The 27096-nt window shown below is 31.6% G+C and overlaps 1 protein-coding gene across 1 annotated transcript in view; it reads left to right on the top strand.

Moving 5' to 3' along the window:
* Positions 1 to 962: 962 nt before the first annotated feature.
* The window catches only part of LOC143918111 (alkaline phosphatase-like), a 47798-nt gene continuing 21664 nt past the window's right edge, over positions 963 to 27096 (top strand). Inside the window, exons 1-9 of the mRNA XM_077439821.1 lie at positions 963 to 1148; positions 15540 to 15956; positions 16093 to 16174; positions 17523 to 17694; positions 20003 to 20177; positions 20252 to 20430; positions 23426 to 23633; positions 24140 to 24280; positions 26762 to 26944. Coding sequence (XP_077295947.1) covers positions 15854 to 15956; positions 16093 to 16174; positions 17523 to 17694; positions 20003 to 20177; positions 20252 to 20430; positions 23426 to 23633; positions 24140 to 24280; positions 26762 to 26944 — 1243 coding nt within the window. The 5' untranslated portion in view covers positions 963 to 1148; positions 15540 to 15853. The remainder of the gene's footprint in view (positions 1149 to 15539; positions 15957 to 16092; positions 16175 to 17522; positions 17695 to 20002; positions 20178 to 20251; positions 20431 to 23425; positions 23634 to 24139; positions 24281 to 26761; positions 26945 to 27096) is intronic.

The following is a 27096-nucleotide window of genomic DNA, read 5'->3' as shown; positions in this document are numbered from 1 at the left end:
AATTATCCATAGATGTCTCTATGATTATTATTTCTGATTAATTGTTATATGCTATATATTCTGATTGTAGATGTATTACTGTATTTCTGATTACTGATTGTTTATCTATTCTGTATTTCGTTAACGTACACCCGTCGCATTGGAGAAAATCTGTAATGACGAGTGTATATTGATTTGTAACAATAAAAAATAAAAATAAAAATAAAATACATATGTATATATGTATGCTTCGTTCGTTGGTTCTTAGTTTTTTTTTTTCGATTCAAAGGCACCGATTCGATTTTTTTCAATTCAAAGAATTCAAAGTCCCCGAGGGCGAAGCCGCCTTCGCACCGGGGGCGAAGCTCTATTGGTCGCAGGCGCCGCCGGGGGTGAAGGCTCCGGGGGCGCAGGCACTGAATTCTGGTATACATATAATTTCGAAAGAGACAGTATATATGTTTGTTTGTTCGTGACAGTCAATTTAATAAAAAAAGAAACAAATGAGTATTCAAATAAATTTATATTAAATAAAACTATTCAAATATATTTCATAAAATGCTTACTATTTGATTAGTCATGTTTAAGCGGTAAAACCACTAGTATTCTATATTTTAGATGTTTAGTCGCCGCCCCAAAAAATTATATGGAGGGCCGCATGCGACTTGCGCACCTCAAATTTTGCTTTATTGTTTTAAAACTACATATGTACATATAACGCGAGCACAACCGCATACTTTGACGTGCAAGGCTTTGAGAGAAATTCGCACACGATGATAATCACTCACTACCGTGATGGATATAGTGCGAACACATTCCAATGCTTGTCAATTATTTATCAGAACACACACACACAAACACACAGGAGTTTCTTGCGTGGGCGAACTTGTGGGTGGGTGAGTGGGTGGGTTCGGCTGTGCACCCCGAGTTTTGGACCCACCAGATCCCCTCTCCCACCCGCCTCAGCTCAGGGCTGGCGCTTCAGTTTGTGCCAGACTTTCTGCCCGCTCGGTCGCGTCGACAACCCTGACATGCGTGCCATACGATCCGTCATTGTTGCCCGGCTATAAATCGGGAAAACCATGTAGTAGTATAAGCAAATGTGCACTGTAAAAACGCTCGGAATACTGTGGTGTTTGTTTTGAGAGTGAGATTCGACGAACTCTGAGGTATTACATATATTGTTTAGTGGTTTTGTTTTTTTTGTTAAATGAAACTTTTATGTTTGTTCTTTTGTGTTTATGTTGCAGTAATTACGATGCTTCATATGTATATGTGTATATGTACGACGTGTATCATGTTTTGTTGATTTCGTAAACTAACAATGCTGTTGCTCAGGTGGGACACAGTACTATAAAGTTAATCCCTAATAAGTCTCAACTATTGATTACTTTGAATTATCAAAGGAAAGTTAAGGTACAAAAAAATTTTCTAACACAATTTTTGTATAAAGTTTTTACTGCTATTATAAAAAGTCTTTATAAATACTTTCCAAATATTATAAGAAATATTTTTCCTACCAAAAGATTTTCCTACCAGGAAAGTTGTTTCGAGTACTTAAATAAGTAGGTATATTTCTAGGCGAATTTACTATAATACATTTTCCCGTGAAATGATTTGGCGTAAAATGAAACCCGCTTTTTAAATATGTATATACGTATATTATTATACATATATATTTATATATATGTATGTGTATATATATATATATATATATATATATATATATATATATATATATATATATATATATATATATATATATATATATATATATATATATATATATATATATATGTATATACATTCGTATGTATGTATGTATGTATCTACGATTCCAATAATCTGACAATCGTATTATTTAAAGATCGTTTTATTTTCTGATTTCGAAGCGTTTTTTCAAGCGATGGTGAACGTTTGAAGAAAATTAACTTTTTCTACAAAAATAAACGCCCAATATTCTCGTTGAAATCAAATTTCGAATCTCTCATGCGGAAGACTTGCGCAATGACACAAAGCTTTGACGCCTTTGATTTGTCCGTAGATATTCGTCACTGCGAAGACAAATCTGGAGGCGAACAATCGCATAAGTACATCTTCTAGCCCCTTGTCGCATTATTGCGCAATTTTAAACGGTTTCGGAAATATTTAGAAAATACCGTAGATAGGAATACGCAGTAGGAACGTAGAAAAAAACAAATTTTATACTTAAAGATAGATACGTACGTGATACGCTAGCTTAGCCCCGACGCAAGACAAATGTCGAGAATGCGCTATTGCGTCTCTTATCCTTCTTCGAAAGTAACCGAGCTGAAAATTACTGTACGGAAATACATACGAATACATTCCAGCTTGATCCCACTCGGCTTATGTTCAATTTTCTTTTTATACGCATTTAAATTATTCCGGAGATTTACATACATGCATAAATAGTTTGATAGTGCGTTTCGCTGTAAATATTCCTCGGGCCGTTTTATTTTATTATTCGCAATTAATTTAAGCCGTATCAGATGGGTCTTTTAAAATTTAGAACAGCTTTTAGAATATCCACCATCGTTAAGATCAATCAAGATAGGCGACCCGCGCTTTTCCTAGCTTAAGTATCTAATAGTCGACGTCGGCGCTTCAACATAAATTTTCATTTGGAAAATTCCGTAGAAAATTTTGCGGCTCGGTTTTCCGGCCACTTTTCAGCCTTAATGCGACGTCCGTATATCTCTTTAATTTCCTGTTTTTAATTACGGTTAATTAAAAAAGTATAAACGCCGAATTAAACATGCCATCGTTCATTCTGTACGACCTCTTGAAAACCGTACGTATGTACAAAACGGCGAACGTTATAATGAACCGCGAATGGTTAAAAGAGTAAAAATAAAAAATAAAAACAATAAAACATACAGCGTTGACAGCGTAATTCTATCTTGCTATTATTTTGCGGCTTAAAATATTAGTTTTGCGATTTATGACACACGCTAGGTATTTTCATTAAAATTCATGAACGGTTTTTTTTCACCGTTTCCGATTTTTGCATCGATATTTTCCTCTCGGCTATACATGTTTGAAACGCAAGAAATTTTCATCCCATCCGTTAGATTTAAAAAAAAGAGTCAAAAACGGTCCTGATCATAATAAAAAACAAAAATACTACAATAGATTATCTATGGCAAAGTAAATATTACTTTTTGAATAGAGTCGGATTTTGCTTTGTTTGAGTAAATAATAGTTGGTTTGATGAATTATAATTAATCTACAATATTACATCAAAGCTGTACAAAAATATATGGTTTTTATTTTATTAATTCAAATACAAATGCGTATACAAGTACAAGAGCAGTGTTTCTTAATATTTTTTCTGCTACGTCCCACTTCAATGCTTCCATTGCAATACCGAAAGTACCGATACCGGTAGTATCAGTATTTGACCATAAATAAGCCTTTGGCAATACCTGTATTAATAAAAGAAATACCGATAGTATCAATTTTTTTCAAGTTCGTACATTTTATTTGTCGAAAACAATATCGCCATGGCTAAAAACTATGAAAACGATCGATGCGTAAATATTTTGATTACGTGATTTGAGCGAGCTATTATTTAATAGATTGATATCGATCTCTCTTTATTTTATCACCCTACACGTCTGTAATTTTTTTTAATTTTTACTGTTCTGATATATGTATATCGTTAAATACAATGCTCGGCAACATTTTCAGCTCCCTTACAATCTGTCTCAAGTTCGCAAACCTTTTCAATTTTTAATTTAAATAAGAAAATTTTGACCATAAAGTGCGGATTTTTTTTAATTACGTACATACATTGAAAATGTGATAAAATATATTGTTTGAAACATTTTTTAGTACGATATATACATATATTATACAATGATGACGCGACAGGGACTATTTTTCTAATTAATATATGGAACAAAAATATAACAACTAATAACCTAGCTGATGGTTGACTCTTCGTTTGCATCTCCAGTGATATATGATTGGGAATCTGATAAGCTTAAGTTACAATTGCAAAAATAAGTTAAAAATCTCACAAAATAAAACGAAGTTTCTACGAAACATTATAATCCTTTACCTGGGACGTACTGTTTTGAAAATTACCGAAAAAATACCGTAGGTACCAGTATCGTTCTTTTTTTATTTCAACAATACCGGTATCCAACAACAACAACAATCCCTACCCCCTAATAATAATTATATATGTAGCTCACTAAATTTCAAAAATAAATTATTGTAATAAATCATCAATACAGCCATCATAAGCCAACATACAAAAAATCTCTTATACCTCATCTATCTGTATTGAGAATTTTATTGTTCTCTACTTTTCAATAAGTTATGTTTCTACATTCTCAGCCATCTCATCTATTTTATTACTAGCAATATAATTGCACAGTGATATTTCTTTGGCAGTTTTATCATTTCTAGAACTATTTTGAGGAAAACTGATATAACTGGTTTAAGTAAATGCTCCCCTATATGTATGTGTGATTTGATGAGTATGATGTTTTTCCCATATTTTGCTATGAGAAGAGAAATAGCATAACTAAAAAAAGGAATACTTGAAAAAAATTATGTAACAAATATTAATATTAAATTTGCTCATTGTTCACCCAAAAAAAACATTAAAATTACCGGTGGAGATTACGCCTCACGTTGAGAAATATTGGTATAGAGCTATTACTAAATCTAAATATTTATTTATTTTTTAAAAACAAATATACAATATTTCAATACTTTTTCATTGACACCAAAAAAGTGTCTACATATTTATTTCTTCATTTATTTATGCATTATATATTAACCTCGACCATAGGTGCGTGAAGATAATTTTTTAACAATAAAAATCATTTGGAAATCAAAATCAAATCGACCATAGGTGCCACTATGGTCAAACTTTTGTACAAAAGTACCCAATACAATCATTACACATAATGATTATACACAAAACACAGGCACATATCCATGGGGAGAGGGAAGCCAGGGATTCGCCCGGGGTACCAGATTTTGGGGGCGGCAAAAATTGTTGTAAAGAAAAAATAAAATTTATAAAAACAAAAATAAAATACATAAACGTGTCGAACATTTTCAACACACCGCAGGTAATTTAGAAGTTTGGCGACCCTTCAGCGACATAATTTCGACTGTCTAAAACGTTCGTAAATGAATATTGGAATTGATAAACAATCTGTGTTCAAATTTAATTAGGATCGTAGTTACAGTCAAACTGTTAGTAAAAATAGGTTGACCATTTTATGGACACAGAAATAAACTAGGAAAAGTAATTTTAGAAATTTAAATTCATCAAAAACTAATTTATTTTTTTTAACTTTGTCTGCGTTAAATTTGAAAGAAACTTTAGTTGAATTGTTTATCTTTTCACAAGGTTTTTATTAGTTCCACTTGTACGACGTTAAGTGTTCCCTTCCGATCACTTTGAAACTTTGCCATTTTGCGAGGTTTGCCCGCTGATAAAGATTTCAATTGAGTCCACTTAGAGTGATTTCAAGAAGTCAATGGTGAAATATAATCGTAATAAACACGTTTCAGAATTCAATAACTTTGGAGACGGTGACAGCTAACCCATTTCCAGTATTTTGTTTGACTTTCCATCCCCCACTCGTTTTGTCAAATTTTAATTGTTAAAACGCCTAAAACTTTATCATTTTCACACTGTCTTATAAAATTTGCGTTCTCGCTGCTTGTTTGACGTATCTCTTTTCAATCTCATCTATCTTTGTCTTCAACTATCTGATTTCGATCTTTTGAACTGATTTCGGACTGAGAGCGGTCTCTTTCGAACTGCGATATTTTACGAACCTGTTATCATAATATATTTTATAAGCCAATTTCATCCCACATCGTTTCTATCATCCCACAGTCGAAGGTTACAGCTGTCAAAAGTTCGTTGTTGAAATAGTGAAATAGAAAATAGAAAGTGCATCCACACATATTTTAATAAAATTTGTGAGGTATGTACAAACAACTTTATTATTAGTGCTTCTCGAAATAAAGTTTACTTTCGAGATGAATTTCTATTTCAACTTTTCCCTAGGGTAAAAAAACAATTTTAATAATAATATATTTCTCATAAATACTGACGTGAAAGAAGGTGTTTTATCGCCTTATTCGGACGACGTAGTGCTTTCCGGCGTGTAAATATTACGTAAGTTTTTCGTCCTTCCGAATTTCCTTCCATAAATTTTTCGGAGCTTTCCGTAAGGTCAAAGTTTAATCACATTCTAGATAAAAATTTTATTTTAAATAGCGAAAAAAAAGTTCGTGCTTAATGAATGCGAATAAATTCAAATGTACATATGTATGTTTGCTCATAGATACGGTTACTAACAATCGAGCTACAGTTATCGAAGATTTATACGGGATAGAATCGAAGCATTCCCCTAGTTTTCGTCCAACGTACGAGTGCAGGAAGTAAGCCCATAAGCCAGTATCCTGTTACGAAGCGATCGGCTCGTGTGTAATTAGAGGTTTCCGTTTGTACACGTAGCAGTAGATACTACTTCTCTACCTATCTGTCCAAAACGTATAATATAAAGGAATATAATAGTTTCCCAGAAATTGGGTCGCCGTTGTTTCCCCACAACCCACCGCCGCCTATATAATGAATCTGGCGTTCGCATAAACGTTATTTCCTCCGATAACGTGAGAAGGGTCTCCAGAAATTCAGATTTGGTACCCGAAAGGTAAGTGATTAGACGTGTCGATACGTATATCGTGTGCCACACCGTAAGAACGTTTCCTCGCAAAGTGCCTTCGAAACCTTTTCCCCGAAAGTATTGACCCGTTTGAAAACTGAACGACGAAGCTCTCCTCTTAAGAGAAATTTAAATTAAGTCATTCGTCTGTGATGTAAAGTTTTTTTTTTGAATTGCCTCGTCTTTTTTTTTAATTTGAATAATTCACCAGAGTATCGCCAATAAGCTGAAATGTCTTCTGAAAATTTATCGTTTTCAGGTATAACATTCCATGTACGATCTAAGAGTGATGAATTATTTATTAAATGATCATTTTGCTTTACTTTTATCCGGTGAAATAGACAAACATACATATGTAGTATAACGAAAAGCACTTTTGGGCTTTATTTATATTTAATTTGACAGATTTTGCTCTTGCAGAAGAGTTTTGTATAATTATTATGTATGATAAGCCTCGTCAAAACTTTTTATACACTTCTCGCGTACCTAAATATTGGGGTGGAAAATCTCTGCAAAAGCACTCTCGTTACACCGCCTGAAATATTCAACCATATTCCGTGAATACTGGCTTTATGTGGATGAAAATTTCATACAATGTTTTTTATTCATCTGTTTGGTTTGCTGAACATTTAATTTCAAACGGAAATGAAAATGAATCAATCGTATTAATAGGTTCTCTTAGATAATAGCATATATTGTAACATACGCGTAATATAGCAAAAATCTGCAATATTTTTTTTATATCTGTATGGCATATCAGAAAGATAAGAAAATATATTTATTTGAACAAACTTTTCACATAGTATAAAGTATATACAGTGCCGTAGACGTACATCACAAGGGATAAGGCTTGCAGATAAAATGTACAAAGTCTCCACGCACTCGCGCATTCCAACATTACATAAAAATATCTTTATGCTTTGCTCCAGAGTAATACATGTATAATATCAAAAGATAAAACTTTTTGTTTATTAGCACATACTTTTTTGCCATACAATAAATACCAGAAACAAAGCTTTCAAGATATTTATTTTACCGAAACCTTAAATGCATGTCAGATTTCGTGTAACGATAGTAAAGTTTCAAATGTATAGGCTTCCGTTTCGAAAGTAAAAATCGTTGTAAGTAATATGTACGATTATATTAAACATATATGTATGTATGTATATACATATGTATGTACATATGCATGTTGCGTTCTCTGAGTACGGTGGTGAATTTGACTTTTATATAATAAAAGCCGTTATATATATGAATATAAAATTAGGCGACAAACTATAATGAACGCACTTTTTAATTGGAAGACAGCAATTTAGATTGAAATTACGAAAAATTATCATTTTTATGTACCTATAGCCTTTTATGCACAGAAATATTATAACATTTCTCTGCTGTTATGGGTATTTTAACTTAAAACGCGCTCCCTTGATTGCCTTTAATTAAATTACCGATTTGACACACTAAGAACTGTGAGTACCAATTCATTTCAAAGTAAGAAAACATTTCATTTTTGTTTTATTTCAAAATAATCGAATTAATACATGTACATAAATAATCAAATCAAATAAAAATGCAAATTAAATGTATTGATAAATAAAATATACTATAAAATAAATATATATTTGAAAATGGCGTAAGTCCACTTTTCTTCATTTCGAGAAATATCTCGCAAAATATTTTAATATTTTTTTGCGTCAATTATTAAAAAAAAACTTCATCTATTGTTACTACGTATGTACATATGTAGATAATGTAAAAATACTAGTAGCCTTCTAATAAGTTTATTTAACCTTTCCAAGATTCTGAAAATATCAAATTAAAAGTAGTGATAGCAATTTGTGTACTGAAAATTAGCTCATATACATATTTATAAAGAAAGTAAAGACAAATCAGGGAGTTTTAATAAATATATTTTACAAAAATAAATGCGAACAGTGTCCTTGCTTTTTAATTGAAACCACGTGGTCTTTATTTGGCACTGAATTAGTAAAATTAATTTTTAAAACATAATTTAAATGAAAGTTTATAAATCGCTAGCGCGTCTATTGAAGAAAGAACGTTCACATACTACCTATATTGTGTAAATTTATTTTATTTTATATATATATTTTTTTAAATTATAAAATTACATATATATTTCTTATAAACGCGACATACTTACATATACATATGTGTGAAAATAAAAGCGTTATCGCTGTGCCTCTCCAAAAAAGACTATGTAGCTCTTGTGCTTAGAAAGAAGCTTACGCAGTTACGTCTCGAAAAAACATTTTTTTCACAAGATTTATTTTTTAGAAAATATAAATCATACTTATTTCTATAAATTTAATAAATAATTTCTTATTTTCTTAAGTGTTAATTTATGTTTTAATTGGACTATATCCTTAATCTTCATAATTTCCGTAGGGAGGCTTATCGAATTTTTTTATATATACATATATGAAATTTTGCAGATATTGTTTGGTGTTACATTTTGGTATTTTAGATTTATTTTGATATCTTAATAATGTACATGTTTCAAGTTTTGCATAGTGTTATTTTTTGATTAATTGAATGTTTGAAATTTTATAAATATTTCCTATTCCTACAAAGTAAAAAAAATAATTAATTAATATTTTCAAGCACGGATAATCTGCAAACCAGATAATCCGTGCCCGGATAATCGATAGTTTATTGTATTTATAAAGTTGTGATACCTATCGGTCAACTACATATGTATGTACAATGTTTTGACAAATAGGAATCGCGTACGTTAAAGGTTCATGTGTAATACAGATTTTCAACTATGGCCATATTAGTATTCTGCAAGTATCTCAAATTGTTGTTAGTTTGTGTCGTACTTTTACAGAATTATTTAACCACCGGAAAAAAATGTGAATTGAAGATTTTCCACTAGAGAGTTTCGCTCGGTGAAAAGCTTTGCGGCTGGCATGCCACTCGTCGACGATCTCAATTTTCATCTCGCCTTTCGCGCTGTTACCTTCTTTCACCATATTAGACGTTCTTACAGAAGTTATTGTGACACGAAAACAACACGTCTACGAAGCGCTCGATCCTTGGGCAGGACGTCGACAGGACGCTGCAAATTAAGACTAATGAAGTAGCGCGCACCGATCCAGCCGGTTGACAAGCGTTCAACCAAATGTTTCTGACGCGTTCATTTATTCAACTCGTCCGTTTCTATTATTCTCGGCATCACAACAACGCAACGAGGGGATTTGTCAGTCGCTTTTTTATTTTCAATTCAAATTAATTACCTCCCTCTCGCGAACGTGCTCATACAAAAGAATTTCGTCAACACAATACGACTTTTTATGTTGCTGACATACGAGAATTCGTACGTATGCACGATACATACCAGCACACCTGTTTAAAAAGGAACAAACACAATGTATGTTCTTTGAAAACAACTTTCTACAATGTATAAATCTGTTGCTTTTGACGTAGAACTATCTATGTATGTATGTATGTACATATATGTTAGCGGTAGCCGCTACATGAAAATATGTCGTCTTTATATCTATGTAATTTATAATTTCGAAAGAGACTTTGTATGTATGTAACCTTCGTTCGTTGGTTCGTAGACGACACGTTTGATTTAATTTTTTTTTTCGATTCAAAGGGTTTGAAGTCCCCGGGGGCGTATGCGCCGGATTCTGGTATACATATAATTTCGAAAGAGACAGTATACATGTTTGTTTGTTCGTGACAGTCAATTTAATAAAAAAACAAATGAGTATTCAAATAAATTTATATAAAATATTTACTAATTAGATTAGTCATGTTTAAGCGGTTTATATTACAAATACCGAGCGAAGCCGGGCTAAGCCACTAGTTTACTATAAACCTGAAATAAACTCTTGAAATAAACCTGAAATATATCGTTGAATGGAACAAGAATAACGTTTCCTATTAAAACTATTTAGTCGGCCTGATACTTACAGTAAATCTACAGTATTGCGTAATATTATGCAAAAAGTATATGAAATTTTTTATGTATCATAAAAGTATGTAATAAACGAAATTATTATTAAGTCCAATGCTATTCAAAAAGCTTATATACAAAACAATAGTAAATAAATTTGCTGACTCTGTCAGTACTTTTAGAGCTAAGGTTTCACCTTAGAAACACATCTGTGGTTGATTTGCTTCTTCACCTTCATTGTCATTCATTGTTTATTAATTTTAATATGTTTTTGTAATTTTTCTTTTTTGTTTGCTTTATATTACCATATAGTGCTCACTGTACATGGAATATAATATTTTCATTTATATTTCTATATTTTTTGTCTCACCGTACTGCCTCACCATTTTTGTCTCACCGTTCTTTTTTTATAATTTATTTAAATAAATTATAAAAAAAGTATTTAAATAAAATAAAATAAATGTATGGATTTTTCTAAAAAAAAAACAACTGATTAAACTGAGCAACAAAAAAATAACGTATTTAATATACTTACCAGAGCGGAGACTAAGTAATCTTAACTAAGTTTAACCCACTAAATTTGATTATGGCAATATTTGTTGTTGGATTACTCTCGTTTAAGTTGTATGAGCGTTTAAAAATTTGTTCAATTTTTACAAATTTTTGGCTTTTGCAATCATTATTTTAAAATCTAATATTTTTGTGTCAAACGTGAGTATTAGAATCAATAGTCAGACATTTTCATATTGATTGTGATGTTTTATCTCTTTAAAATACGTTTAATTACTTTTAAATTTCAAACGAATCAAACGAATTTTAAATTTCAACAAGAGTTAAGTGGGTGATATTGAATGGATTTTTATTGTCAATAAATTATGTTCAAAAAACATCTTATGTTTTTAATATCTTTTAAAATAACTACTGATCATTTTCTATTTTACAGTTTTTTTTCTCGTTTTTCTAGTTTACATTTATATATAGAACATCATAGGAAATAAACTACCTATGAACAATTCTTTTAAATTATCATAATACATTACAAAGACTCTCTAAGTCGACTAAGAATGTATTTAGGTAATCTGTGTAACGTAGTAATTATTACATTTTGTAGATAGTTCTATATTTAAATAAACATGAAAAATTTATAATGAACATAAACTATAAATATATATGAAATTATATTTATATATAACAATTTATGTTCTGTTATTATATTTTAACATATTAGCCACAGTGACAGTACAGAGTACTCTAACGCGTCATTGTGGCCAGTTACACAATCATAACACAAATAAAGGTATTTAAAACATCCGTTCCTGGCGATATTTATAATTGATCAACTCAGATCAACCACGGGCTTTGATCCACAACTACTCAACCAGTTCAGTGCAGCTTATATTAAACAGGTCAATTTTACCAGCAACCCGACTGAGCAGATATATCGCTCTAAATATTGAAATTGTTGTGCGAGTCACAGGAAGAGAAAACAAAGCACGATTCCTCAGGTCCCTGAACTTACTAGGTGTATAAAACTTAAATTCATTAAGAACCTGACGATTGTGCCCATTTAATAGCTTATTCAAATCTTAATTAGCCTTCATATAAGATTCAGATTATCTATCTATGCGATCAATGCTTTTAGCATTATTGACGCAAATTCAACATTCACCACACAATAATAAACATCGCTCCTTTTCTCTTTTCAAGAATCGCAAAAAAAAGAAGATAGATAGATAAAGTTATGTGTTTGATTGGATGAATTCAATTATGGCGAACAAACTTTCCATTGATAGTTTTAACTAATGGAAAACAACATAATTTACATCATGCCTTCATACATATGTATATCCACTAAAAACGCGTTGTATAACAAGGGATTGTTTGACTTTTACTGGGGATGGTTTGGCTTTGTTCCAGCAAATCGAATATACAGGATAAATTGGAATCTAGCTACCGTGGGAGCGCGTGCGATACAAAAAATGTATGAAAATATACACACATACATATGTACGTGTAATTCAAGTAACGATAAAATCACTATTCCAAATTGAAAAGATCAAAGACGATAAGAATAAAATTCGTCGAGTTGTTCGAAGTCGTTATCAAAACAATACGCGCGAGAAAGCTCTTGAGAAATTCCAAAATTCAAATAAAAATGTACGACGTAAGCCGTTCGCAATTTTTCCGTACACTGTTATGATTAAATGTTATATAACTGATGATTTGTGAGAGGTGCGCAATGAAAATATCAATTTATGCGGGGAAGCAATAACGCTCTAATATGGACCGTAGTAAATGCTGTTATGCTGAATTCCCATCGTTATTTGTTCTTCAAATTATTTTCTCCGCTTCCAGTCACGTTTCTCAATTGTTTTTGTTTTTTTCCTACATAGTGAGTCGTGAAGAAATGTAATATTAGGCACCTCTGAAAGTTTCACGGTCTTCTATGATCTTATTATGTTCTTTTTCCCTTATGAAAATTTAATACACGTCTTCTTCTGGAGCCAAATTGAAAAAAGAAAGGTTTCACGATAAAACCACTTCTTTGATTTTTTTGCAGAAATTACCCCAGAAATCATAAGGGGGGGAATTTTCGCATTGTTATTTCTGTCACGTATTGTGCAAGACGGGTGTGATTTTGTCGATTGTGAAAATCACGGGAAACATTTTTTAAATGATTTCAACGCGCCCATAACTGCTCAATTCCGTCTTTTTTTTAGAATTTTGCTCAATTTTCCAAGGAAAGCAATCATTATTTTTACTTTATTTTTTCTTACATCTCCGATCCAATCTTATTTTGATGAAAAAACGGGGAATTTTCCATTTCAATGTTAAATTCCTCCTCGTTATTTTTGGAACGAATCAGAATTGCTCGTGTCATCTCCGTTGAGATTTCACATCTGACCTAACAACTAAATATATTTTTTATTTGCCTGAACACAATTTCGACCGTTATTTCAATGGATTGTTAGCTTTTACCGGTCTCTGAGGCGGAAAAGCGCACACACCCACACCGCAATTAATTACTAATGTATCGATGTGGATCATTTGTGTAACAAGCGGTCTGGGCTATGGTTCTACATAGCTCATTTTGGGCAATGAAACATTAACGTTATTACACACCATAAATTATACGAAAGCGGCATAAATTTTAGTCGCAATTACGCCAAAGTGGTGGCGCCCTTGTCCCTTAGGGAAAATCGCGACACACCGCAAAAGACACAGACAGACGACAGGACGGACGCGAGCTTTTCAAAATCAACACTTTTCTCCTTTAGAGCCTGATGTGAGATCCCATCGCATCTACCACACTTTTTAATTCTCTAATGGACCGAGGCTTTCATTTCAAATTCAGACTTTTATATAATGTTATAGCGTAAGCTCGCTCTAAATAACGTTAAAAATAGTTTATTAAATAGGTACAATATGCTTTGATACCAATAATTCAAAACTATGATCGATAACACTTTCTTATCTAGGTTGGTTCCATGTTGTTTGATTATATCAAAAATAATATTATGTGCATATACCATTTATTTATTGGAAAATAAAGATAGGAGCACTCGGTATTTATCATATAGATATTTTTATTGTACTGGTCGAGTTGGATTTACGAGAAACTTATTCAAGCTATACGCATATTTCTGACAATGCTAGCGACAATATCCAAGGCCGAAAAAAGTTTTGACAAATTAAAAATCAATCTGATTAAGATTAAAATTAAATCGCAGTTCTGATTAAAGTCTTTTGTCAATAAAACATAAATTATTTAGTACATGATTTAAAATTTGACGATATCTTTTAATGAGTTTGCTATATTAAAAGCGAGAAAAATAAAACTGTTAATGCGTTTTTTTATTTAAATTTTAAATATGAATAGTTTAATTAGTAGCACGAATAAATATAACGTTTTATTATAAATTAATGTTTTACATTTTTATTCTTTTAAAAAAAACTTTTAATAAAATTATAATAAAATATTTTTTGCCATTTAGCTATAAAAAAACGGAGGGGTGCCTATTTGATATTTGCCAAGGGGGCAAAATTACTGGTACGGCTCTCTGTTCATATCATTAGTCATTTATCTAAAATTGATATTGAATCAATTTCATCGGATATATTTTATTATATTTTAGCAGCTTTAAGGGTGAAAACACACGGACTCAATTTGTGAAAACGCTGCATGGGTTCTTTCGACAAATTTCAATAAGTTTTTCCTATATTTCCTCAAATATGGGAATCATCGTTATCGATGACTATCAAATCTATGTCAATACAAGGTTAAAATAGCTTTTTAGGAGTTTTTCCAAAGATTGTGGCGGTAAAGATTAGGCGCGGTAGCTGTTTTTTTTGCATGTGCAAAACTATTGTACGAGCTATCACGAGCACAGACGTACTCGTGATTTCCAGCTGTGAAGGACGTATATTCATATCATTATAAATTCGTACGATCTTATGATTTCGACAAGTTTCTCCTACATTTCTTCAAATATGGGAATCGCCGTATCGATTATTTTATTTTACATTTTATCCTTGCTAATATAAGGATAAAATTTCATTGAAAACACTCAAGGGGGTGAGTTTTGCTAAGAATTGCAATTGCATAGATTAGACGTACTAAAGTACCATTCGGTGTCTGCACCTTTACAGCTATTTGTGGTAATGAAATTATTATGTGTTTATGTACATATGTACAAACAAATGTATATGAAGTTTCTTGAATATTGTAGAAAACTATATTTTTATCGTACATTTAATCTGAAGACTATATAATTTTATTTTAGTATTTTTTGAGCCGAATATCTTCATTATTATAATTTATATTTAAATATTAATAAAAACGACTAAATTTATGTGATTTTATTATAGTTTTTACGAATTTAAATTTAAATATTTTTTTAATTCCACAGGTGAATGAGCTAGCTGATCATATAATAATAAAATAAAATGAAAAATTTTAATATTATCAAGTTGAAAAAAGTGTTTGTGTTACTCGCCTTCTTCGGCGATCGATGAAATTCATAAAATATTTACAAAACTTACCATCATGACAACACACCGTGTAATCATAAAACAAAACTCGTAAAAGTGATAAAAAAAAATGAACGAACGTGTTGCAAATGATCAAAGAGCCAAAAAAAAAATACTATGTGGCGTCACCAGTGTTTTGAATCCACTACCAGAAACTTACCAGGACGACTTGAAGGGATAGATTAGTCGTACGATGGCAAGATTAAAAGAAAGCGGATTTATTCTGCTTCTTACTTTGCCTTGGACCCTTCTGATACCTCTATCTCCTTCGCCTACAATGGCTCCGCAAGTCTTGGGTAAGTCTTTTTCAACCTTTATACATATGTATTTGTGTATTTTCATGAATGAATATTCGCCGTATGCTTGATTCTGCCTTTTAAAAACGTTTAAAATATTTTCGGTTACGTCGACAATATAAAGATACCCTTTCAGATCGAGATTATTGGTACGCTCAAGCCGAAAAGGATCTAGCGAGACGTCTTCAGTTACACGGGGATAAAAAACCCAAAGCGAAGTAAGTTTCATAAAATGTGATTTTTCGAAGTGAAACTTATATGAGTGCGGCTTAACGTGAAATTTGAGTTTAACAAAAATTAAAATGTTTTAATTTTTATTTATTTACTAAAATTATCTTGTGATTTTTACTCCACATTGCATAATACATTTTGGCTCGTTATATCCTTGGATAGATGATAAAATAGTAGAAGTTGCAAATAGTTATTTATATTTAGGTCATATATGTAGTTGAATGTCCGGTAGGAAAGAAGAATAAATAAAGAGACATATGAAATTAGGATGGAGTGCATTTGGACGAATGATTGTTGTTTTTAAATAAAAAATGCCACTCTGCCTGAAGAAAAAGATATTCGATCAATGCGTTTTGCGTGTTATGACTAGTCACCGGACCCAGAAGGTGCCGCGTATTGTTCAAAGGTTGTAAATTCATTGTTAAAGGTTTGCCGAACCTTTTTTACAAAGGATTTACAACAATGGATAGCACTGTGACTATCCTACCTCTAGTGATGACGTATGGAAGTGAAGACTAGGACATTCCATAAACCAGATGTGATATGAACGTCACGTGATATTTTATTCCTTACAACCAGACAAAATAGTAGTACTAGTAAATATTTATTTGTAGTTAGGTCAAATAATTGACATGTTCGGTAGTAAAGAAGAATAAATAAAGAGACATATGAAGTTAGGATGGAGTGCATTTGGACGAATGAATATTGTTTTTAAATCAAAAATTCCACTCGGCCTAAAATAAAATCTTCGATCAATGCGTTTTACTTGTGATAACATATGGTTGCGAAACTAGGACATTGAACGTCAAGATGCTACATGCACTTGAATGAACTCAAAGAAGTATGAAACACTGTATACTTTGCATAACGACGAAATATAGGAAACGGAATACGTGGGTGAGAAGTATGACAAGAGTAGTGGATATAATGGATAGAGCGAAGAGATTTAAATGGCAACGGGTGGGCCACGTGGCTAGAAATATGGACGAAAGGTGGACAGAAAAAGTACTAGAATGGTACCCGAGAGAATGCAAAAGGGTAAAAGGAAGACTGCAGGGAAGATGGGTAGATGAAATTAGGGAAATGTGTGGGGTGAGATGGATGAGAGTTGCGCAAAACAGAGACAAGTGGAAGCGTGTTGGAGAGGCCTTCTCCAGCAGTATATGGTCAATGGCTGTAGATGATGATGATGATGATATATTTGGTGACCAATATGAATCACGTATGTATGTACATAGTTTTGTGGAATAAATTGTACTCATATAAGTTCCACTTCACTATTTTTAAGCAAATATTTCCCATTCGGTACAAAACGATGTGTATTATTTTGAAAAGGAGCGTCATAATGTTCATCGGGGACGGGATGAGTCTCGCGACAGTAACGGCAGCAAGAGAGCTACGTGCCCAAAGGACTAAAACAGGAGGAAATGGTGGTTTAGAAACGACGGCAAGCGGAGAAGCCGCAGGACTCATATGGGACCATTTTCCAGCGGCAGCTTTGGCGCAGGTTTAAAATAATACCTTATGGTTAATTTATTAATTTAAAGTGATTTAAACCCAAAGGACATTAAATTAATTCGACTCTCGTACCTTCCGACTTAAAATTGTGTTGAACCGCTGAAATTAAACGTGAAATGTGCTTTACAAAAGAAGCATACATATCGAAATATACATATCCACGTACATATTTATTAATTAGTAAAAAAAAAGCAGTGTGAAATTTAATATATAATATTATAAAATACTCATACTTAGGCTTTCGAATTGTATTATAGAGTTCATATATATATATATATATATATATATATATATATATATATATATATATATATATATATATATATATATATATATATATATATATATATATATATATATATATATATATATATATATATATATATATATATATATATATATATATATATATATATATATATATATATATATATATATATATATATATATATGTAATGCACAATGTATGGATCATTATCATATCTGGGTAATGTAGCTTTATGGTTTAAATATCCCGGTGATATTTATGTGTTAATTTAGCATCGTATTTAGATGATTTGGTATTCATTCTTAAATATGATACCCAAAAAAATATCAACATTTTCAGTCTCAGTCTGAGTTCATTGCTTTTGTTCGGTTTCAGGTTTTTACTTTAATTTTCCTTTTTTACATTAATTTGACCAATAACAATGCCGTGTTGTTTGGTGGGTTTCAATTTCTCCAAGAAAATGAAAAAGTATTTATAAATATAAAATATCAATCATTAGATATCATACTGAATTATGGTTTAATAAGTTTTCGCTAAATTTTCCATTACAATGTTTACTTTTTTACATTCAAAATTTTATATGTACATATATACATATGTAGGTTTATTTGTTATTATATTTTTTTACTCATTACACTGAGGAACAAAACTTCACGCTTTATACTTTCCGGAGCGGACACTTATCAATATTTACTAAATTTGACCCACGGAATTGGAATATGTCAATGATATTTGTTGGTTTTTTCTCGTTTATGAGATATGAGGGTTTACAAAAATGCGCAGTTTTTCCAGGTTTTTGGCTTCTGAAGTCCTCAACTCAAAATGTATTATTGTTGTGCCAAAAATGAGTATCACGTGTTTTTTTCTATTGATTTTGATTTTTGTTGTTTTAAAATACGATCAATTATCTAGCGAAATAAAGATTAAATCTAGAGATAAAATTTTTTTTTTTACACAGTTTTTTCTCGAGCAATCATTCATTTATCGGTTTTATATCTCAATAATTTTTATTTTATCTGGACGCACTAATTCGAGCGGTAAATGGTTTTAAATAACTTTATGAAATGTTTTAGGCGAGCCACTCATCACTCGTAAGTGAGCGTGATCGAGAAATATCGAACTCTTGCACCATGCATTCGTTTATTTAAAATGTTTTTTACCTCAATTTAAAATCATTTACCGCTCAAGTTAGTACATTTAGGAAATAAAAATATTGAGATAAAAAAACCAAACCTAATATTATAGTGAAAAATTAGCGAAATAAGCTCATATTACGGGGAAAAATGTATTAAAAAACAATATGTGTTTATTATTATAAACGTGATGAAATGAATATGTACTTTGACTTTTCAATAGACAAAAAGCAATAAAAAAACTACAATCAATATAAAAAAAAAATACTAAAATTACAAAATAAAAAACACTAGATTTTGAGTTAATAACTGCAAAATCCAAAAATCTGGAAAAATTGCGCATTTTTTTCAACATTCATATCCCATAGACGAGTAGAAAACAAGAAAAATAATTGTTATATTTGAATTCAGTGAGTCAAACTTTGTAACGATTGATTAGTCTCTGCTCCGGTATTTTTTTGTGTTGCTCAGTGTTATTATACTCTCAAAAAAGAGTTCACAGGCTTTATTTAAGACTTTTCATATATGTATGTATGTACATATTGATATATACATATATACAAAAAGGAAATTGCTTCTGAATTTGATGATCGCAATTCAATTTAATGTACAAAATAATTTTGTAGATCAAAAGAAAAAAAAAACACTTTTGCAATGAATCCTAACAAAGTTATCATCTTCATTTCGTAGAACAGGAAAGATTCTTAATTTCTTTTGATTAGCACATCAAAGGTCTTGTTTCCGTGAATTTTTCTCATTAGTCGATTTTACCATGGCAATTTTATAAAACATCTCATTTTCATTTTCTAAATTTAAATTTCCTGTCGAGAACACCCACCTGGGTTAAGTGATATTTACTTTTTTTTCACATAAAATATATATTTTATCCAATCTAGACCTACAATCTGAACGCACAAACTGGCGAATCATCGGCATGTGCTACGGCGTTATTGTGTGGTGTGAAAGCCAATTACGAAACATTGGGTTTGGATGGCACGGCTCGTTTCGAAAATTGTTCATCATCTTTCAGTTCGAGAGTGTCTTCGGTATTGGAGTGGGCGCAACAAGCAGGTGATAAAATAAAAACATTGATCTTTTATATTACGAAATTTCAAATGAAAATGTTTAATATGGTTTTACGGTAGGAAAATCGACTGGTTTCGTGACCACGACCCGAGTGACACATGCAACTCCTGGAGCATTATTCGCGCACTCTCCTTCTCGATATTGGGAGGACGATAGCAAAGTGCCACCGGCCAGTCGAAAGTCTTGCAAGGATATTGCCCTCCAGCTGGTGGATAACGAGCCGGGCAAGAACATTAATGTAAGTTTACAACCTCTGTCGAACTATTATCACCCCGGACGAACAACGGAAAATTCTAAACAAAGGATATCGCCCAGAAACGCTGTCCGACGTCGAAACTTCTATATCGTTGTTTAGAAACTGATCCTGGCTCGGACAACTTTTTTACAACCGCACACAAATCACTATTAGACGTTTGAATTTTAGTTTTAAGGCATTTTAGAATGTATTTCTACTTATTGTGTCCTTGAGCACAGTGTATTCGGCTAAATCAGTGGTTTCTGTGGACCCACAGTGACCACTGAAGGGGTCTGTGGCAAATTAAAAATAATTTAGGGGTGCGTAGAGAACTTCGGGGGCCCAAGAAAGGTTTAATATAAAAAAAAAATCTGTAAATTGTGTCATTCGTCAACACCATTTAGTTGGTTCTAGGACACTTACCCCCCCCCCCCCCCGGACACATAATATTTTATAAACATTGACAGTATATTTAATAAAAAGTCAGTATCGATGCTAATTTATTTCAGCCAGAAAAATACAGATTCAGAAATATAGATATTAAAAATACATATATCAGATTCTTTATAAATAATCAATAATAAAAAATCAGTAATCAATAATAATAATTTAAAATATACAAAACTCCAAAATCAATTGTATCTCTTTTTACATACCTCCTTTATTCTTCTTTTTTTTCGATTTTACAAATTCCATCATGGATAGTCTAAAAATATTTAAAATACAATATTAATAATATATATGTACTTCTATTGAAATTTACCTTCAATACCACAGAAAACAAACGCTACCTGGTGACTGAAAGTCTTTTAAATTGATATTTATTCTATTTACAACAATAAATTGAAATTAAATATTCTATATAAATTTAAATTAAATATGCTCTACCACACTTCATTTATTCTTATTTATTACTTTTAAATTATTAATTATTTATAACTATTTTTAAACAAATTTTGCACGGTGGTTTAATGCCCAGGGGGTTTAATGCACATGTCCGGATACCCATTTAGTTGCCAAAAATCTTAGTGAATGCTTGCATAGATCACTAGATTATGTCAGTAGAGCAGTTAATAAAATTAAAAGCAGTAAATAAAATGAGAGATTATTTGCTCAACTTTATTTGGAAAGTGATGAAGACTATAATCGTTTACTATTCAACACCGAAGTTCATTAGTTGTTTAAAAGTGCATGTTTGGATCGGTTTTATGCACTTTTTGATTCAGTGTTGGAATTCCTGGAAAGTAAAGACAATGATTTGCAGCTCAATTTAATTCATTAAAAAATTGACATGGCTTATATGACTGACTTATTTACCAAATTTAACGAAACCAATTTGAAGTCACTAGGTGATCAATTAGATTTAATCAAAACTAAAAGTGTAATATCTGCGTTTGTTTCAATTTTTTTCTATACAAACGAAACTTGGGGAGAGGAGAATACTCTCTGTTTCCAAATCTTTCAAAATTGTAAAAACGAGATGAAGATTCGCTTTCTCATTGTCAACACTTAACGGCTCATAATTCTGACCTCAGCCAAAGATTTGAAGACTTTCTTCACTTGGTTATCCCAAATTGGATGTTGAACCCTTTTCCAATGAATCCATACTAATAATACAGGAGAAATTTATTGAACTATCCACAAATTCTGGTTACAAAAGCAGATACCAATTTTATATCCTGCATTATGGGTCACTGTACAGAAGCTGTTGATTGCTTTCCCATCTTCATATTTAGCAGATCGTGGATTTAGTGCAGTTATGAACCTCATCACGAAAAAAAGAGACCGACTGGAAATTAGTGCTCGTGGAGACAAACATATGTAGAGCTGAACAATCTTCTCATATCATCCCATCAGATTAACCCATCTCATTGAAAAAAAATAGACTACTTGGTAGTTCATGGTCAGGTTTTTGCTCTGAGAGGGGGTCCATGGGCAAAATAAGTTTGGGAAGAATTGGGCTAAATTGAGTTTTAAACGCAATCTTGTTTTTATTTTCAAATTCTATACAACAACAACTTCTAGTAAAATGTATTAAAGTAACAACTATTACTGTTATTTCAAAGCATGTATTAATTATTTTCTAAAATCCTTCATCCTACACGTCTACGAGCCATAAATGAAAGCCAAGGGAACTTCAATACAATTGAAAGATTGTTAACTGGAGTATAATTATGAAAACTGCTATCTTTTGTGTTTAGTCTTTATAAATTTCAATTTTTAAAATGCTGTCCTGTTTAGTTATGTAATATTAATATAAATATATAAGTCGTTATATTTGAAAGTGGCGGAAGTCCAATTTTCAGTTTCAAAAAAAAAATTTCTATTTGACTTAATTCACAAATTTTTATCACTTCGTTTAATTCGATATATCCAGGATCTCGGAAAAGCAGAATATACGTATAACAGGCCACCAGTAATTTTAAATATTGTTAAACGCAAAATAATATATTAAATGTGTTGCCAGATATTTCTTTAAATGAAGAAAAGTGTACTTATGCCACTTTCAATTATAACGGCTCATATCATCATTGATAACTATTGTACTCTATGTCGCTTTATATAATGTGAATTTTTTCGTGTACAATGCTTGTGATTTTTTTTCGTTTATTTATGTACTGTAAGATTTGTTGAATCCTACTATTTACGATATATTTAAAGTATACCGTTCCTACGCAAAATCCTTTTTCGAATTGAATTTTGTTCAGTAAAATTTATTGATGTGAGAACTTGCTGAAAAGCCTTTTGCAAGAAAAAATTGTTCAATTTTCTTTACACAGTGTCTTCGTTTTTTTTTTTACCATTCTCTCGACCCTTTTCATCCCCTATTGACAAAACTTATATTTATCTAACCAAACTAACCGACGCGTGAGATCTGAATAAGAAATTAGATATTATAAGAAACTACGTCTTCGACCGCATTTTCCGTCTAAAATAAATAATATTGAACGAAAAACATTTCATTCGTAATTTGAGTTTTTCTTTTTATTTTTATTAGGTAATATTAGGCGGGGGTAGGAGGCATTGGTTGCCAACAGTGACCAGAGATCCCGAACAACCATCGGCTGAGGGTAGACGTCTAGATGGGAGAAATTTGATAGACGATTGGCTAAGAGATAAAAAACGACGAAGACTCAGGGCAGAGTACGTGTGGAACAAGGAGCAGTTTGACAACGTCAATACCGATAAAGTTGATTATCTCTTAGGTAAATTATATTGTTTTCTTTGAATAAAATCATTTTTTTCTATAAAATAAATATATAATTTGCTTGTATACAATTCTCATGCGTGTTTTTATTTATTTATGAGTAACTTTACGGCATTTACCGGATACACGCATTTTCAACAAAAGATTTGTGTTGCGGCGAAAATTTTTCAAGCCATTTTCAGTTTTACATTTACATGTATGTATATATGTATACATAATATTAAAGGGAAACATTCAAAAGGTCAAATGAAAGAACGCCATCCATTTCCTGTTTCCACAATAGTGATCCTCGGGTAGGCTTGCGTAAACCCCATAGGAATTGTGCAATAAAAAGGGTCACTGTACGTTTGCGGTTGGAGAGCATTTTTCCAATTTTCCTCACAGAGCCAAAAGACCTCTTTTCCCTCCGGCGCTTAGCGTCCTATTTGCTAAAACAGCTTAATAATTCTTCAAAAAGGAGAGCAATAAAAGAACTATTTTCAATTGTATTTTAAAATTTAACAGGTCTATTCGACTATTCTCATATGAGCTTTGCCGCCGATCAACCACCAGGACCAGCGGGCGATCCATCTCTTCTGGACATGACTATGATTGCGCTGTCCATACTTGAAAAAAATCCCAAAGGATTTTTCTTAATGGTAGAAGGTGAGTTCAAACACGTGACATAGAAAATTTTGCCTTTTAACACTTGCCGCACTGTGATTGATAGCGAGTGACCAGGACTATATTTTATTTTATTTCTCCAAATATATTGAATGCAGTGTCTTCATACTTTATGTATTCCTCATCAAAACCTCTATGATTTGAATTATGTCATTACGAAATAAAATCATTGATCTATAAAAACAGAAATAACAGTGTTCGACAAATGACGATTTTTTTTTGGTTCAGAGACAAGATATGACTTTTCTTATAGATTTATGCCCAGTGAACATGATAATAAAAAATGTTGACTGGCTCGAGATTCGGATATACAACACAAAATCGTGCTCCACTAGTACGAGTTTTTAGCTCGAAATTTTACTGATTTAAAATTCAGCACACTTCCAATTAACCCTTTTGAACGAAAACAAAAAATAGTGTGGCCAGAACACTATTTCAATAAACATGTTTCAATAGAAAATACTTAATATAAAATAGTATTAATAGTGGGAAAAAATCCCAAGTGAAAATACGACTACTTAGAGAGATTTGCAAGCTGAAAAGTACTACAAATGAAAGATAAAATACCCAACTATAGATTCCAATATTCATTTTGAACAGAAAATTTACAGATTTTGAGACATCGACCGAACAACACCAAGATATAGAAAAATCGAGCGATTTAAAAAAACACATATACATATCTCCGAATCTCGAGCCAATCAACATTTTTTTATTACCAGATTCGTGTTAACTGGGCATAGATCTAAAAAAAAAGTCATATCTCGTCTCTGAACCATTTTTTGTGTCGAACAGTGTAATTATTTTCCCCTTGTCTCAATGATGCGAGAGAGGAAATTCTGTACGCACCGCACTCAACAGTCAATGTGAGAATGATATCCGCCTTGAAATGATGTCTCTGCTTCAACCGTTATTTTTTTATCATTTCTTGCACTTATTTAATATTATTCGACGTTCAATACAATGATAAAATGATTTTTATAGATAATAAAAATATTCAACCTCGCAGATTTTACATTATTTTAACTTAACACACATATTTTTTACTGGAAGCTTGGCGCTCAGCACATTGGCTAGTGGATTATTTAGCGCAGTAGGGAAAGTTATTATGTGGGTTAAACAAGCTTTTGGAAAGTACTTACTACAGTTGAAATAAAGATTATTTCTTGGAAAAAATTATATAAAGAAAACTTCATATAATATTTTTTCATATCATTTTTTTTTTGTATTATTAAAAATGTGTATTTTCGGCAATTAGTGTAAAGCAGTTTTTTACTTTTTCAATGGTCAAATTTTAGATTTTTTCGTTGATTACGAGTATTTATGTCGCTGCTGACAGGATCTGGTTGATTATAAAAATACAGATCGATCATCGCCTGTCGGAATTTTCCAGTTGTATCTGACAATAAATGATGACACGAATTCATACAAAATTGTCATCAAAAATCCAATTAACCACCATCAACTTCCCACTTTCCATTACTTCTGCTACAGCAGGCAAATTAGAAACTAACTCGAAATAAACACCTTTCCCAAGAAAACTTCATTACATGGTACATATGTAGTAAAAATGTGCGACATGGCGAAGTTTACTACGCTGGGAATAGAAAAGTGCTGTCATAATTCCTTTTTTTCCTCGAAAGATTATAAATTATACATATATGTATTATAAATTATACATATATGTATTATATATTATACATATATGTTCTTTAATTACTATAATTGCTATTGTTTTTGTATGATTATGTATACATGTATTATTGTCTATGTATAAACATATGTTTATATTTATTTTTCTTTCTCTCTTTTCTTTTATAATACATTCCCTTCTTTGTTGTTTTTTATAATTTGTAATTATTATTATTATTATTATTATTAGTTGTTTGTGTATATACATATATGTTTTGTTTTTGTTATGTCTAATTTCTTTAGTTATTATTTTGTTTCTTTTCTTTTCTGTTATATTTTTGACCATTGTGGCGCATTAGGAATACCTGTAATACTACAATGGTCCAAACTTTAAATAAATAAATAAATTATATACGAAGATAATATATTACACATATATGTATTATAATACAACAAAGATCATGCTTATAATATCAAAATTTTCTGAAATACTGAAATAATATTTCAGCACCAACCTACATATGTACTTATAATATACCACACTACCTATAAATATACAGTACATAGATATGTGGAAAATCTAGATTATCCAAATGTTTTATTTAACTTGGCACTAGGAATGATATATTTTCTTTTCAGCCTACTTACCTTTTCAAAAGCTTTTTTTACACTGACAAAATTACGTACGGCGAAAATTTGGAGGCCACTCAACTCGTAAATCGTACGCTATAATACATAGAGCCGAATTTCCAAACTTTCATTGAAACGCCTAAAACTTTTGGTATTAACTTGTTATCCACACACTTTAAATCTACAAATGTTTATATTTAGGTGGTCGCATCGATCACGCCCACCATTACAACAACCCTTACCGAGCCCTGGATGAGACGCTGCAACTGGAGGCTGCCGTAAGAGCGGCTCTGTCACGGGCTGACCTGCTACTGGTCACCGCAGACCACGGTCATGTCATGACAGTGGGAGGACATGGTGCACCACGGGACCACCCCATACTGGGTATGTGTACACTTAGTTAATCCAAGGCATACGAGCTGGTGTCCCGCTTCCGTGCACATTCGACTTTTGAACTATTCCGAAGGCGCGGTCCGCACTAGCTTAAGTACTTTCGGATTAAGTTGTTCCGCAACTAAGTAACGGCTATGTATTTC

Source organism: Arctopsyche grandis, chromosome 10 (assembly GCF_051622035.1).
Source record: "Arctopsyche grandis isolate Sample6627 chromosome 10, ASM5162203v2, whole genome shotgun sequence".
NCBI lineage: Eukaryota > Metazoa > Arthropoda > Insecta > Trichoptera > Hydropsychidae > Arctopsyche > Arctopsyche grandis.
The sequence above is the reverse complement of the archived record's forward strand: the minus strand, read 5'-3'. Positions and strand labels throughout refer to the sequence as shown.